Source organism: Panthera leo, chromosome D1, assembly GCF_018350215.1.
Source record: "Panthera leo isolate Ple1 chromosome D1, P.leo_Ple1_pat1.1, whole genome shotgun sequence".
In the NCBI taxonomy this organism is placed as follows: domain Eukaryota; kingdom Metazoa; phylum Chordata; class Mammalia; order Carnivora; family Felidae; genus Panthera; species Panthera leo.
Window position 1 is genome coordinate 98493846 of NC_056688.1, and position 17310 is coordinate 98511155.

A 17310-nucleotide genomic window follows, 5' to 3' on the forward strand; every position below is an offset into this window, starting at 1 on the left:
GCTAAAGAAGAGGCAAGACGTGGATAAATGGGTGACTGGAGGCCACTGGCAACCTACAGAATTGGGGGGAGGCACCAAGATAAAGAGGAAGAGATGAAAATTAACAATCAAAACACTTCTCTGTAGTAGCTTCTGTTTTCTATTATCACTCTCAGGCTCATGTGGGAGGAAGTAGGCAGAATGGATCTTAATTTTCTGCAAATCCGTTTTTGTTGATGACTCTGAATGGCTTTGGCTACCATCCACTGGAGACTCATTTGTCACAACAGTACTGGTCACACCTCCTAAAACTAAAGGTGTGTATATGCTTCACCTCTGCAAAAAGGCATTCACCTTTCAAAGGGTCTGGCTTTATGTTTGGAGCTAAGAACCAAACAGCAAGATTCAGGGATGGTCAACCATCTAGCCTTTGAGCTACAGGAGCACAGGAGCCATGCCTATTATTCACTCTGGTAGCCTAGAACAGTGCCTGGTACATAGCTACAAAACAAATACCTGTTGAATATAATTGTGTTGAGACCATCACAACTGCAATCCAATCACACAAGTGAAAGGTGCCTCTCCAGGAAAACTAGGAGCGCTTACTGCTAAAAGCCCAAAAAAGTCATTACTTTAGGAGCTCTATTACAAGATCGCAGTAAGTGTAATAAAAAGCAAAACATCTGTGTCCAGGAGGGCAAGAAGGCTTAGAGACAAGGCTAGTACATAATGATTTTCTTCAGCAAGCACTGCTGGTTCATAAAAGGCTACATCTAGAAATCACTTAAAACAGAGGAATTAAACAAGTAAGAAAAACCCTGAATAACTTCTTCTAGATTAAGGTCCTTGAAGAAGAACGCTATTTTGACGCTCTGTCCTTTAAAATAACTGTAGGGAAGCAGACTAGGAGACTCTGGAGTCCTGCTGCCTGGTTTTGTCCTGGCTCCCCAACTTCTGGCTGTATTACTCTGGACAGGTTAGCCTTCTGGGCTTTAGTTTTGTCCACTGTTAATTAGGTAATAGCACCTATCTCAGGATTACTGATTTACTGGTAAAGCACTTAAAATACTCCCTACTATACAGCAAGTGCTCAATAAATGAGAGACTTTTGGGGGTTGCTGTTATTATTATTATTATTAAAATGTTCTCAAGAGAAGAATAAAAGTAATACAGCTGTCAACAGAATCTAGAGGGACACCCAAACTACAGGTACCCCCATTTCCTGAAAGTCTGTGTTACACCGCTTCACTTTTACAAAAGGCCTACAATCGTATTTGTTTTCACTAACTGAAGAAAATCCAAAGAGGATTCTGATTTTCACTTTAATGAAAAAAGGCAAAAGTGAAAATAGCGTTCAGCGTTTGTTTTATAGAGAGCTATTGCAGAGGCAGCATGCACCCTGGGCATCAAGCTGCCATAGCTTTGAACTGTGTCTGTGAGCACATTTGTGCTTTATCTCTATTTTTTGCATCCATTAGCAAGATGTGTCTTAAAGTATGAGAAAAGCCTGAGAGAGGTTATTTTTGGGGTCTGGGTACACTAAAAAATTTTGCCATATAAATTAATGGTAATTGCTCCTTTGCTTTGTGTCATTTTGGCTTGTGAAAGGCTTTATAGGAACACTCCGGGGTTTTTTCGTTTTTTTTTTTTTTAAGTTTATTTATTTCGACAGAGAGAGTGCATGAGTGAGCACAAACAAGGGAGGGGCAGAGAGAGAGAGAGAGAGAGAGAGGGAGGAAGTGAGGGAGAGGGAGAGAGAAAGAGAGAGAGAGAGAGAGAGAGAGAGAGAGAGAAAGAAAGAGAATCCCAAGCAGGTTCCACATTCCACACTGAGCCCAATGTGGGGCTCAATCTCACGGACCCAGAGATCATGCATGACCTGAGCCGAAATCAAGAGTCGGACGTGTAACCAACTGAGCCACCCGGGTTCCCCAGGAACACTCTACTTCTGAATAGCAGAGGAAACCTGTATCTACAAATGATGAGGCTTTTAAGAAAAGACCAATAGGTTCTCTGTAACATGTATCTTGAGAAAACAGAAGAAACTAGTTAATTGTGAAAGGAAATCATCTGCTAACCTAACTCAAGTGAGATTCTTAAGAATCTAGATTTCCTTCCCCTTAAGATACTTGGCATCCTTTGTTAGAGAACTTTTCTCAGTAGATTTCATATCTCTAAACAACCGCCTGCTAGAACACAACCCCAATAGTCAAAAGTATTCATAAGTGAAAGTGGGCCGTATGGGGATCAGACCTCTAGGCATAAAGTAGGGTAACAGGAAATGTAGGTAGAGTTCTTAAATCAAAAGAAGAAAAAACATACAGCTGTTCCCACGAAAAGCTAAATGCCAAGGAAATAGATTTTCCAGCAGTAGAGGAGCAGGAGGTGCTGTGTGGGGTGGTGGAGGCAGATGTCTGGAACAAAGGGTGGAGAAGAGCTCTGTAGTATTGCCTGGCAGCAAGTGATTATCTACCAGGGAGGAGCTTCTATGTGCCATTAGCCAAGCCACACAGAAACACCAAGCATGGAGAGGCACAGAGGCATGGGGTCTTTTACCAAATAGGGCCAGAGGTCCTAGGACGAGGTTGTCAGGAGACCATGCTATAGTCTGCTCCCCTGGCAAGGTGGGCCTACAAAGTCCTGGTGTCTAGCAGAGAAACCACTGAGGTTTCTGGGATTTCTAGGCCTTGACACTGGGGTCAAGGATAGTCCTGCCTAGGGGAGGCCAGATCCCATGGCCTTCCGGATGTCACAGTAGCTTGGTTAGAAATCACATTCTCTTGGGCTGACAGTGCCACTGCCTCACGGAGATCCCTTCCTACCTTTAACCACCACGATGGACCAGGTTTTCCAAAACATAATGTCTTTATGAAATTTTTAATAGATGCTTATTAAAGACACACATAAATGTGGATTCATTTTTATACCTTTTATGCCTTTACATACATAAATACAGAGGTTGGCAGTGGAGGTGAGGGGGAAAAGGAGGAAAGTGCATGATGGGGAAATAACCTTTGTCAGGAAAAACCAGAATTCTGCTTTGTTTCCTTCTCTAGACACTGCCCAGAAGCAGGAGCATATACCATGTATGACAGCCTGGTCACATCATATATCTTAGCCCATAAACATGGGTCACTAAGCTATTCAGTCACCATAAAACTGCCTCAGCTGGGCTTGTCCAGCCCATTTTCTGTTTCTGAGATCTCTGAGCCAGCTCTATGGGTCTCTTCTCGTCCTTCTCTGGAAGATTCCACAGTGCCTGGAAACTCCATCTACTGGCAGATGAGTGAAGGGTTGAAGAGGTGTGCATTAAGCTCCTAATTAAATCACAGGATCTGGTTCATGAGTATCTCACCAACCAAAACATGAACAAGACACCTTTATCATTCAATTAAAAGCATAGCCAGAATCTAATTGCTGGATTAAGAAATAAGTAGTTTAAACAATTTTTTGAAAAAAAAAAAAAAAAAAACGAGGAAAGTGGGAATGGGCAAGATAAACAGCTTTGTTCCATACTAGTTTCCTGCATTGAAGTAAGGAACTGAGTATAAGACCTCAAAACAGTTTCAGCCAGATGCCAAGAGGCCATCACATCCACATAAGTAAAGGAAGGGACAGCTTTATCTGGCTCCTCGCCCTTTCAGCTTTTCAAAATTCAAAGAAACACCTCCTTACCTGCCAGGACTCTGTTAACAGAAGAGTGAGTAGCCAAGCCAGGCTGTCCACGTTCGTGAAAAATCCCTGCGTAAGGCAAGTACTCAGGCAGCAAGAAACGCCTATAAGAAGGAACCACGTGTGAAAAGCCTATAAAAGACTACAACAACACAAAGGAGATACACTATCCACCTACCCCAAAAAATCAAAGCTAAGGGATCCACTAAACCTAGGAATCCACAGAAGCCCAACATGGGGTAAAAATTGCTGGGATTTATCCTTCTGCAGATTTGTATCTCCTTCCTGATCTTTCTTCTGCAGTTTTGCGGGGCTTCTAATCTTGAATAGGATGTTCCCAATGCCACTTGTCCATCTCTTTTCATTGCGGCCAATCATCTCCTGTCAAGTCATTAGGTGGCAGGGCTGGATTATAGGCTCACTAGGAAATAATTTCAGATATGGAATCCAAAGCTCAGAAAGTAGGTTTAAAAATGAAACGAGGCTCTCATAAAGGCTCCCTCATAAAGGCTAACTACCAAGTTCTTACCTTGGGACAAAACGTCCAAGTGAAGGTGCAGACATCCGGGCATTGCGTGGAGCTCGGTGCCTGGATCTGTCACCATTGTCCCTGGAGAAAACAAAAAGACTACATATAAGAGAGTCATTAAAGCAGAACCAGATAATAGCCCAAAAGACAAACATCCCCTAAACTAAGTTCCTACACTTAGGTGAAGATCCCAGAGAAATGAGTCATCTGGTTGCTTACTAATTTGGATGGCACATTAATATACTGCAATTCTGAGGGAGCCTAGATGGCTCAGTCATCTGAGCATCTGACTGCAGCTCAGGTCATGATCTCGTGGCTTGTGGGCTCAAGCCCCACATCAAGCTCTGTGCCAACAGCTCAGAGCCTGGAGACTGCTTCGGATTCTGTGTCTCCCTCTCTCTCTCTGCCCCTCCCCCATTTGCACGTGCACTCACTAATCTCTCTCTCTTTCAAATAAATAAACATTACAAAATTCTTTTTAATATATACATTTCTGGAGTACCCCAACCAGAAGATTTATAAACATTTTCTAACAGCTCAGTAAGAAGGAAGAAGATTTTTCACGAGTTAATGTGATCTCTGATCTGAAACTGAAACCAAAAGTCCTCTAAAGGGACCTGGAATGGAAATGTATAAACTTTTTCTAGATTGAAAGACAGAGAAATTTTGGCTTTGGGGGATCCTGAAGGAATCCTCCCATTGATTTCATTCAGCAAATGGTTATCTCTAAATGAATCTGTTTAGGCCTTTGGTGTGGAAAAATCACTCATGAAAAGTGAAAGAAAAACAACACAACAAAAAGACTAAGCAGTCCCTTCTATTAGGGACTGCGAAATTGGCAATGATGAAGAGTATTAGACAATGTAATCCCAAGCATTTGAGTAAAAAGAAAAAAAGTCTAGGTGTTTTTCTTTATGGTCTGTTAAAACAATAGTAATAACGACCATTTATTAAATATCTATTAAGTTCTAATATAAAGGTTATTAATACGTTATTCTATTTAATCCTTCTAACTACCCCATGAGGTATTATTAGTAGCTTTGTTTTATAGATACGGAAATGAAGGAGCAGAGAGGCAAATGCCCAAGGTCACACAACGAGTAAGTGGCTGAGGCAGAATTCAAGGAGTATCTATCTGATTCTGAAGCCCTTGCTCTTTCCCCTATACTTTGCTGCCTCCTACAAGAAAAGGGAAGACAGGGACTTCACGTGGCTTAGTTTCCAATGCATCAAAGGAACAATAAGCCAAAGGGCACTGGCTGGACAGAGCAGTTAATTAGCTGCTTAACCAACTCCGCAAAATAAATGAACCTCTGAAAGCTTGATCTGGTATTTTTTCTGAGTTCTCTGTTTGGATTATCTTCAACTTAATGAGATCACCTTCAAACTGGCCTCGGAACCAAAGTTAAGACAATACTCTGGCTTTCAAATGGGCCACTGGGAGCTTTACAAGCCAGAAATGAAAGCCTAGGAAGGTTTTTATATTTTGGTGGGTTTGGATGCTGAACATTAACAGAGAAATCAATATCAGGGATATTGGAACCTGATCCATTAAAAGTCAGTACTCGGTCTTTATTTTCCCCAAAGAGAAGGCATACTGTTATTTTCCTTAACATGTCATATCCCTTTGACTTGAAACTCTATAGATGAAGGGAGAGGCAAGGGGAGAGAGAGAGAGAGAAAAGACCATATGGAAAGTAAAAAGGTTATTAAAAACAACAATGAAATCAGGAGTTCCTGAACAGTAGATCATGGCTCTGGGAAGCCCACAAATTGTTATAAGATTTTGGCAGCCACATGTACACAAGGAATAAATGAATATCAAACAAATAAGTTAGTTCTCAAATTTAGCATATTATTAATTTTCAAATAAATCCAGCTTCAAGTTTTGATCAAAGTACCAATTCACTTAAAAATACAAATGAATTCATGATAGCTTTTCATAACAGCGTATTTTACTTCTCAAAGGACACTAATAGTCCAGCTAATTATCATGAGAAAAGTTAGCAAACATTTTGAAGTTAAAAAGGGCCCTAAGGAAAAGAAGGGTCCCAAGCCTCAAAAAGGTTAAAAACTAAGCTGTAGAAAGAAACATCATGGGGTAACTGTGAGTACTTGTTCTGTAGCTAGGAGAGAGAGCTGGCCTTCCCAGAATCACACTGTGGAGCTGACAACTGGCTTCTGTAAGGTCTCAAGATGCCTCTCCCTCTGGACAACAAACAATACTCTATCTGGTGAAGAGAGGGAAGGAGAAGCCAGTGTGCTAGATCGTTCTACTGCTCAGCAGTTGCCAGTGCTCAAAGACGGCACAGAGCTTGGTGAAAGGACACCAGAAGACAGTTTAGAAAAATGAACAAACACACCAGGGCTGGGGAAATTTCCGGGCTCTTTCGACATAATTCACAAGCCTCTTTTCCAACACCTACAAACAACCAACTTTCTGATTCAGTTTCTCCTTCCATTTGAAAAAGCGGGGGGGAGTGAGACACAAAACATGGCCAGAGATAATGGCTTTATAGTATTTAGAGATCACTGGAGGATATACAGGAAAATACGAATGAGATCAGCTGGCTCAGATACAAACAAAGTCTCAGACTGATGGTCACATTTGGCACCATAAAAGAATCAATATGTTGAGCAGAGATGCATCTGCTGGTCCTCAGCTTAACATCTTGACTAATGATAGAGAAGCAGGAGCTAAATGGCATCTCAATAAAATGTAGACAAGACTTCAAATTAAAAGCACTGAGAATTCTAGCAAAGGGGAGGAGTAACATCATGGGACTCACAACGACTAGAAAACTGAAACGTGGTGAACACACAGATGAGGTGCTACCTATGGGAGAAAACAGCACAGGACATCTAGGAGAAAACAGCCTTCACTAGGAGAAAAACAGCTTAAATACCGTTCTAAGAAAAACCCTGAAAACAGGAATGGGTAAGGTGGCAAAGACCAGAATGTTCAAGTGAGGCAAGAAGAGGGAAAAAGGCCCTGGACATTAGTACTGGCCACAGAAATCCCTAACTAAATGCACAGCTCCAGTAAAATAGAGGCGAAGAGAGCAACTAATGACTCCGCATTCTGTAGTCTGGAAAGAAGGGAGGATTCAGAAATAAGGAGTTAGACTGAGGTGCACAGTCAGTGCACTCAGTGCACAGCCTATCCCCAGTGGGGATGGGAAGCCAGCAGGGAAGGGGGAGAGTGGTAAGAGTTCCAGGAAAAGGGCAAAGGAGTTAAAAGTACTTAAAATAATGCTGTACTGAGAAAACCACACAGACTCTGCCACTCACATCAGTGCTGATACAGGATCAACATGAGGCAAGGCTGCACGAGCTGAAGGAGGCAAAACTAGTGAGGCAGAGACTGACGTGAGTGGACTGGAGGAGGTCTGTCAAATGAGCAGTAGGTAAAGGCAGACCCAGGGAGACGGTTTACCTTAGGAATGGTGGATGGTGCTACGTACTGGGGCCTAACATAACACAGCCCGTGCCCTTCCATACTGAGACTTAAAAAAAAAAAAAAGCCATGAGGAAGAGTATGCAAATATGCTGATTCTGCTCCTCCCTCACAGGAGGACTATTTGTCACCAGAATGCTTTTCAGGGAAACACCAAGAGAAATCCTCATCAATTTCATCAGCCAGAAGGTGCCTTTAAGCCAGCAGGACAGAAGCTGGCAGAGTTATTAATGGCTTTCCCAGCTGCTGAACTCTGTACATCTCTGATTAACTCTCAGAGGGGTATTTGGGAAGGACAAGGGGTGGAGGGAATAAGACTTTCTTGTAAAAGATTTTATAAGGGAAAAAAAAAACACCCTTCAAACAATAAGGCATCCAAGACAAATGCCAAATATAAGAAAATGCTTCTCTGGAACAAGGGAGAGAAACACAGCAGCGACTCTTGCTAAATGCCTGGGATTAATTGCCTCAGAGAGAGGCTATAATTTAAAGGAATGAAAAATACACCTACAGACTGCCGGCTGAGTCCTGACCAGACAGTCAGCTTGTCATTCCTCCTCATGACAAATGGCTCTGACTCGGGCCTTTATAAATGAGGCTCTTGCAGCAAAAAGCTCAAAAGGCCATTGTCCTCTCGACAATACACAGTTGACTTTGCTGAAAATTAGACTATTAAAAAAATAAGTGTCTCCCTATGCTCTTCTGTTTTTATTCAACTTCCAGACAACAGAAGGCCTAGTTGGTATTCCTGTCCCTGGATGGCACAAGTCCTTTCCTTACCCAGGTGCTCTTGGTAAGAAACCGAGGCCCTCATCTCTATGCCAAGGACTGTGCACATGTGTAAGGGTTTAGATATCTGGGAGGAAGGCTCAGGCTCTGGGGGTATCATTCACAGGGGACAACTAAGAGCACGGCCCCCTTGGAACTGCAGAGCTTTAACTTTTCCCTAAGGAACAGTAATAGATAATTACCATTTACAAATTTCTCTCTTCCCTTATTCTACCTTTCATTTCATCTGCACATATTCCATATTCCTACTGTGCATTTTACATTAAAAAACAAATCTATAGGGGCGCCTGGGTGGCTCAGTTGGTTAAGCGGCCGACTTCGGCTCAGGTCATGATCTCACGGTCCGTGAGTTCAAGCCCCGCGTCGGGCTCTGTGCTGACAGCTCAGAGCCTGGAGCCTGTTTTGGATTCTGTGTCTCCCTCTCTCTGACCCTCCCCCGTTCATGCTCTGTCTCTCTCTGTCTCAAAAATAAATAAACGTTAAAAAAAAATTAAAAAAAACAAAAAACAAAAAACCAATCTATATCTCTAAGTGGTTATGCCCTCCTTCCCCCCCCCCCCCCCCCCCGGCTGTTTAATTCTTTCCTTCTGTGTTTTCCCCTTCTATACCCAAGTACAATCCACACATATTCCCTTTTCCTTCTCTTCTAGCATTCCTCAAAATGAATATTCATATGTATTTTACTTGCCCAGAAAGAATGCTAATTCTAAAGTTGCTGAGCAATAGCCTATACTTCTAAGCAATAGGCTCAAAATCCTCAAGGAAAGAGCGAGAATTTAGATAGGCATATATTTTAGAAATGTGTTGGGGCTCTCCAGGTACCAGATATCCTATTCCTGATCCCCAGGAAGTCTCCCCACTTCTCTGAGACTTTTCATTATTCTGCCTCTGCTGAACACAAAGCAGGTTCATCTAAGGTAGTTAGCTCCAACAAAGATCTGAGCACTTTAGGGGTAAACTTCAGAAATTATCCACTCCGATTTTACAAATCAGACACTGAGGCATAGGGTGTGAAAGGGACTTGCCCAAGATCAAATCTGTCAAGCAACAAATTTGACTCAGCCTAAACTAGAACCCGGGCCACTCTCTACACAGGAGTTGTCAGGCTAAGGGGGCAGCAGGCACTGATGAGTGATCCCAGGTCCCACCGCAGCTGCTCTAGGAGTCACTTGCTGTTTTACCAATTTAGTTCAAAACTGGTTCAAGTAGGAGTCAAAAAGGACTCAGGCAACATTTCATTTGGAGAAGTAGGAAGTGAGACAGCTGAGCTTTCGCAGCTCATTTCCCAGGAACATTCACAAACAGGCCCCACTCTTAGAAAACACCAAGCCTCTTACACCCAATACTTAACATTCAGTCCTCGTATGTTCTCTCCTCTATTTCGCCCACTGCTTCCTAAGTGGTTTTCCTGCATCCATACACTTGCCACTTTAGGTCACCCCAACCAATGCTGTCCGAATTAGCTGCCTCAAATACATCTTCAATAATAACTTCCCCCAGATAAAAATACGATCCAGGGGCGCCCAGATGGCTCAGTTGGTTAAGTGTCTGACTTCGGCTCAGGTCACGATCTCATGGTTTGTGAGTTTGAGTCCTGCATCAGGCCCTCTGCTGTCAGCACAGAGCCCGCTTCAGATCCACTGTCTCCCTCTCTCTCTGCCCCTCCCCTGTACTCGCTCTCTCTCCCTTCCTAAAATAAATAAACATTAAAGAAAATAATAATAAAGTCCAAACTTTCAGCCAGACATTCCAGGCCCTCAGTTCAGGCCTTTCTGATCTTCTCTATCACATTACAAGCATTCTGTAGCTCTAGCCACAGATTTATTCAGGGTCCCCTGTAAATCATCTATCTCTGGGCTTTTGCTTACGCTGCTTCCTTTGAATCTCTTAGATTCTACTGTACCTATCTCCTGTACCCTAACTTCATCCTCCACATCACTTCATCTAAGTCCTATGCAGTCTTCCCACCCAGTTGAAACCCATGGAGCCTCCTCACATCTCCCCAAATACTCTCTTCCCTTCATAGAACGCTGCTCTGTATTTTAGTGCTACCTTATTACAGTCTGTCTCGGAAGTTATTATGTAACAATCTGCTCCCGTTATTTCATAGCCTAAAACTCTTCAATGACTCCCTTCACCTACAAAATAAAGTTTACCTCCTTTGCAAGGTACAGGAGACTCTCCAAAGATCTGGTGCCACCTTAAGTCTCAGGGCTCATCTCCTGCCACATATCTTGGACTTTAAAATCTAGTCAAACTTATCAACAAGGGAATTTCTGAAATATTCCATGCTATTTCACATTTCTATGACTGTGCATTTATTTGTCTTTCTCCCAAGTATGTCTAGAAGTAAAGGGCCTGTTGTAATATGTATAACTTTCTCTTTTATAAACCCACCTTGTAGGGGCGCCTGGGTGGCTCAGTCGGTTGAAGGTCCAACTTCAGGTCAGGTCATGATCTCACGGTTTGTGGGTTTGAGCCTTGCATCGGGCTCTGTGCTGACAGTGTGGAGCCCTGCTTGGGATTCTCTCTCTCTCTCTGTCTCTCTCTCTGTCTCTCTCTGCCCCTTCCCCATTCACACTTTCTCTCTCAAAAATAAATAAATAAAAACTTATAAAAAAAAATGAATAAACCCACCTTGTAAAAGAAGCAATCAACCACTACAAAAATCAAGTAAGTGAAATTATTGAAAACTCTCTGGTAAAAAGGAAGAGAACAGTTCCTTATCTCATCCCACTTTAAGAACGACTTCTGTATAACACCACCACTCACCAAATACAGCTCATTGCCTGATTCCTGACTGTTCTAACAGGTTGCAGTCCATAAAGAGAATAGCTTTAAAGTGTGTTTCCTTTGAATTTCTCTTCTACTTCTAACATCAAAGAGTCTATGGTTTGTAAGTTAAAGAAAAGAACAAAAGCAACTCTTCTTCAAAATGAAGTAGACGAGAACACTCTCCAAAGATTTACTCTTCCTTTTCTTGGCTACAGTTATGTATCTGTTATTAGCAGGCAGACTCCCACAAGAGTCCCGGAAATTCTGGGCACAGAAGAGAGAGCAAGAACAAGCACTACCAATGGCATGTAGCTTCACTCCACTGGAATTTCTAGCCACGAGAACTTGAAGCAAGTATATGAGCCTCACAAAGCTGCCAGGATTTCGCCTATAGACAGACGATAAGAATAGTATTATTTGGTTTCTAACGTGTTTTCTTTGCCATGACTCAACTAAATTTCAGTTACGGCAAAAGGGCAGGTGAAGAATATTAAATTCTGAACTAAAAGCAAGCAACTCCTCTTATGTCAACCCAATCAGATGGTAGAGCTGAGTGACAGCCTTCAGAACTCTCAGCTACATCATACACCAAAAAGACCTTTTAACAACTTCCTTGCTAGAAGGTGTCTAGCAAGGGGACCATTAAAGGAGTAGTCCTTTCTGTATGAGGCTCTCTGCACGTGTGTATGGGGTACTGCTAGAACACTTCATTCCAAACTAAGGAACCAGAACCCATCTCTGGCACCCAGAAGTTACTGTCATACAATGAAACATTTTTGCCTGTTTGGTCATAATATGGATTTCTGGGTAAAAGGAACTCAAACACAACCAGATAAATTAGAAAAATGAAGAAAACAGATGTAATAGATCTAAAGTGATTTCATCTTAAGGCTGAAAGCCTAGAATTCTCACTGAGACGTTTTTCCAAAGTAAGCCTAATGTCACAACGGTGAATGAAGAACTTGCTCTCTTCTGAGCTAGCAACAACCTGAAGTGAATATAATTCCCCTGTGGCTGGGATGTGTGGTGGAGATATTTGCGACTGATCCAGTCTGAAGCTTCTCCAGTTGTCATCAGCTCTGGGTATTCTTTGCCTTGGAAGGCAAAGCAGTTACAAAAAGAGGCAAGAAGGGCAAGAAATGAACTACGGATGATTCTGGGATTATACGTACATTTAGAGTAACAGATAACATGAGGAAGGGGGTGAGGATAACAGGAACAATAGACATATACCACCTCTTGTGCAGGCCTTAGCGACTTCTGGGATACAGCACTTAACCACAGGGCTTCAAAAAAGCTTCCCTCTCTTTCCAAAGGGATGGTGAAAATTAAAATGGCAGTTTTCCTTATGCTTATTTGCCTTCTACATTCTAGCAGGTGGTCTGGGCTCAAAAGCAGGCAGACAGCAATGTCAGCGACAGCCACACCTTTACCCTGCTTGTGAATATCTTTATGCAAAGACAGATGCTGAACGCTTCAGGACAGACCTTCTGACAGCGGGTTTCTGGATGCCCTGTTTGTGCATTTTGATAAACACAGGGACCCTGCAGTCTCAATTCTGGCCACAGACAGAGATGAATGGCAGGAGATGATGCCTGCCTGGATAGATGGTCATTAATCCAGACCACAAAAGAACAGAAAATTTAACCTGCTGCCGACCAACCTTCAAAGTTATCTTCCCTAGAGATAAATCTAGATAGTCTTCTTCCACAGCAAGCTCAGGGAGCAAGAGCTCAAATGTGGTTCTACATCATTTTTAAAGGTTTTTAAATCTGCAGGACAATAAAAGCCAGACACTAAATATGTTTACTCCTGTTCTCAAATCTCAGACATGTCTGATTTTGGTTGTCTCTGTATCCTTATTTTAAAAAATACTACAGTGGAGTAAATACCTCATTAGGTTATTATAAGAATTAAATGAGGGGCGCCTGAGTGGCTCAATTGGTTAAGCGGCAGACTTCGGCTCAGGTCATGATCGCATGGCTCGTGAGTTTGAGCCCCACGTTGGGCTCTGTGCTGACAACTCATAGCCTGAAGCCTGCTTCAGATTCTGTGTCTCCCTCCCCACCCCCTCTGCCCCTCCCCTGCTCCCACTCTGTGTCTTTCTCTCTCAAAAATAAAAACATTAAAAAAAATTTTTTTAAAGAATTAAACAAGATTTATATATATAAATATATTTTTATATATTACAAATATTTTATATGTTATAGAATACATATGAAAAATATTATCATAGGTGATAGACGATGGAAAAGAATCAAAAAAGATGGGATCTGGGGACTCTATACACCTGGAAGGGACAAGGTAGATAACACCAAAATGATTCCCGGCTTAGCAAATGGGGTGAGAACTGAAGATGTTGAAGTGGGATGGCAAAGGCAGGAGCATGGCGTGTTGTGCAGGCAAGGAAACCAGTAGAGCAGTTTCTCTTAACAGCCCCCTAAGTGTTAGGAAGATTCCAGGTCCTGTCTAACTTACCTGCTTCTCTGTACCTGAAAGAACTATACATTATGATCATATGAGCTTCTGACTTTCCTTCTATTATCAAAGCTAAGGAAAAGGACTGAGGCAGAGAAATTAAAATGGTTGGATACAGGGGCACCTGGGTGGCTTAGTCGGTTAAGTTTCCAACCCTTGATTTCAGCTCAGGTCATGATCTCGTGGTTCGTGAGATCAAGCCCTGTGTTGGGCTCAGTGCTGACAGCGCGGAGCCTGCTTGGAATTCTCTCCCTCCCTCTCTCTGTCCCTCCCCTGCACCCATGAACCCTCTCTGTCTTTCAAAATAAATAAACTTTAAAAAAATGGTTAACAATGGGCTGACACATTCCCTCAGTTCTCTCTCATTCCCTCCTAGAGTACCTAGAAGTTAAGAGAAGCAGCCGCAGGCAGCACTCAGTTTACAACAGGGGGAGGAGAGCAGGGAAAGAGAAAGAATGAACAGACGGGAACTCAGCATCAACCAGCCAGCAACATCCTTCACTAGGAGACCTGGACTACTAATATTGAGGTGACTAATCCACAGCTGCTATTAAAAACAAGATTACAGTCTGCATCAGCTCAAAAAGAAAGGCAAACACCCCGGCAAGGGACTTTCAGAGGAGCATTAGAGAAATCAGCCCATTGTTACCAACCAGGGAGCAACAGAAGACCCCTAGGGAGAAATAATGGTAAGTCAGTGCATGAAAGGTGAAGAAGGCAATGTAAATTCAGGTCGCGCTGAAGCCAGGGGGAAGGTGAGAGCACAGGTGGGCTGTGGGGAGCACAGGGAGGAGCGAGTCTGACACAGGAAAATCGAGGGGGAAGGAAGGGGAGAGGGAGGAGGTGGTAGCAGAAGAAAGAGAAGGTAAGATGAGAACAGAACATTTTAAACTAATCCAGAACTCCATTGTGAAGGACAAGTCACGAGGCAAGATACAGCTCAAAGGCATAAGCCCCACGTTTTACCACTGCAAAGAGATTACACAGCCTTCCAAACGTGCATGGAGGGAGGCTATGCAACCTGCACTGACTCCCAGAGCTCCCCAGGATTACTGAGGCTTTTCAGCAGTACTCAGTCCCAGCAGTGTCGGCACATACCTGAAACTGCTTCTCTGAATAGACCCCAGAGCTGGAAAAATGATCATATCTGCAGGGGAACATATTTCACTACTGGTATCTGTCTGGGTAAGGGAGTGGAGACTCTCCCTCACTGCTGGTATATGCACCCACCTTCCCCTAGAGTGGACTGAAGGGAGAATGACATGTGCTGGGAGCCAGAGGGCAGCCGATGAGAGAGGATCAGGGCCCCTGCTCCAAGAGCCACCACCTCGGCTTCAGGGCATCCCTGCATTTCTTTCATGTTTGTTTCTTCCCCAGACAAAAGAACCGCCTATTCAGTTGGCCTTTTGCTTCCAAGTACACAATTGCTAGCGTGTTTAAGGACCATATCAGAAAGGCAAATTGGTATAAAGGTTGTTTCCACCTCCTTAGTCATCTTTAGCAAAAAGATTTCTCCAACACATCTTAAAGCTCTATTGCAAGGTGGCTCCTGGGGAACTATCCATTCAGCTCACGGAAGAGGAAGGTTGAGAAGGAGGCAAGAACTCTTAACATCCCAGACCTGACCAGGTGATGTCAAGATAGAGAACGAAAAAAAGGAAAATGACTGACAGGCTGTCCTATTCCAATGCTGTCAGCAAAAAAAGGAGAAAAAAATTAATGCTTAACCACCTCTCTCTCTCTCTCTCTCTCTCTCTCTCTCTCTTGTTTTGCATGTTTGAGAGTATCAAAATATAGGAATCAAAACAAGAGCTAAGCGTCCTATTTGATATAAACCAGGAATGGATATTCTTTCAGAATGGAAAGAAACACAGTGAATGGTTAGAAAGGTGAGGAGCAGGAGGTCAGAGAGTTCAAACACAGCAGTGACACTGGGGTGTTTAATCCTGTGCACAGGGCTGACCCTGCTCCTTTACCTCACCCCCATCATCCAATCGACCACTCAAAAACACCAGAAGAGCAAGGAATCACCTCTCAAACTACCACATTAGTTTGACAGGCAACTTTCAAAGGATCCTAATGGGGGAGGTTGCAGGAGGGAGATAGTTTAAGCAATGGAGTAGGACCTCAAAGAATCAGTGTGATTCAAGGGTACGAAGGGACCTGTCTTTAGGGAAATCCAGATATTTCTTTTTTTTTCTTTTTTTCAATTTTTAATGTTTACTTATTATTTGGAGACACAGAGAGAGGGAGACACAGAATCCTAAGCAGGCTCCAGGCTCTGAGCTGTCAGCACAGAGCCCAAGGCTGGGCTCAAACTCACGGACCGCGAGATCGTGACCTGAGCAAAGCCGGACGCTTAACTGACTGAGCCACCCAGGCACCCCCAGATATTTCTGTTATTTCTAATCTCTATACCTACTCCGCTTAATAAAAAATATCAACCATCCTTTCTCTCTGACATTGTGAAAACAGGCCATGAGAAGCACTTCCATAGCCACTGTTCATGCAAAAGGGAAATAACGGTGCTGCCTATGTAGCAGCAGCCATCTTCTCCAGCCTGGCCTGGGGCCAACGGGCCATCTCTCCCACGGGCTCCATGAAACAGCAGCACAACTGCCAGAGGTGGCAGTACCCTGCACATTTTAACCCCCTTCCCCTCACCCCATCCTGCTACTCATACATAAGAACTTTGGGGTTTGAAGCAAGAAAGGCCAACCACTGCTGCTTGGACAGTGGTCAACTTAGAAGCACACACAGCTTGGGAGGACAGGGAAGAAAGCAAGCTGAGTAGGTACTTACTCAAAGTCCTCAAACTCCAAGTCGGTTCCCTCTACTGATGGGCCCTGGTTGTCTGAGGAAGAGGAGGAGGTGGAGGAACGGAGCCGGTTCTGCTGATAGCGCATGGAGCGCTGGCGAATACTGTCTCTCCGTGAGAGATACTGGATCATCCTCTGGGCGTAGTATGCGGCAGGAGATAATCTGAGAGAGACAGAGATGGACAAACACAAACTAGCACTAATGTGGGGAATACTGTGAAAGACAGTAAATCCAGCTCTCCCTGCTGAGGCGAACTCCGGAGACGTGAAAAATAAAGGGCATTTAACTCACCAGGAGGTCTGTACTGCACAATATGCTTATTAGACTACCACCCGTGTTTCTGTTCCGAGAGGAGGCAAAGAGGCTGTGTAATCAGTCATCATCTGCTCAATAGCTGCCCCCTCCCAAGGGGATAACACTGGACCTTCCTTTTTTAGTTTCTTTAGGGACCCATTTTAGCCTCTCAGGGTGCCATTCATACAGATTTACAGCCTTCTTCAACCATCCAGACTCAAAATATAAGAAACGAAAAGGGACCACAGCCACCTTCTAAAGGCCAGCTCTCCCTTCATTTTATACAAGAGAATAGAGGCCAGGAGATGGCAAAATGGACATGACCAGAGAAGGTACTATCTTCACCAGGTCTTCTTTCTTCTCCAACAGATCCACATAGCTCCATATTTGCCCTAGCTCCCTAAAGTGAGCTCTCTGAACCTCTCAGCTCTAATGGGTTACTCACAGACATTCGTAACACAGAGAAAATATTCAGGATTGAAAAAGAGAGTAAAATATACTCAGGAAAACAAAATCT

General features: G+C 43.3%; 1 protein-coding gene across 8 annotated transcripts in view; it reads right to left on the reverse strand.

Moving 5' to 3' along the window:
• Positions 1 to 17310, reverse strand: part of AMBRA1 (autophagy and beclin 1 regulator 1) — a 177827-nt gene that overhangs the window by 89184 nt on the left and 71333 nt on the right. For 6 of the 8 annotated variants that reach the window (XM_042906347.1, XM_042906346.1, XM_042906345.1 and 3 more), the window contains 3 exons: positions 16482 to 16661; positions 4181 to 4261; positions 3655 to 3755 (listed from right to left, as the gene is read on the reverse strand). In XM_042906347.1, the coding sequence (XP_042762281.1) occupies positions 3655 to 3755; positions 4181 to 4261; positions 16482 to 16661 (362 nt within the window). The remainder of the gene's footprint in view (positions 1 to 3654; positions 3756 to 4180; positions 4262 to 16481; positions 16662 to 17310) is intronic. The other 2 variants (XM_042906348.1, XM_042906343.1) reach the window with 1 other exon arrangement.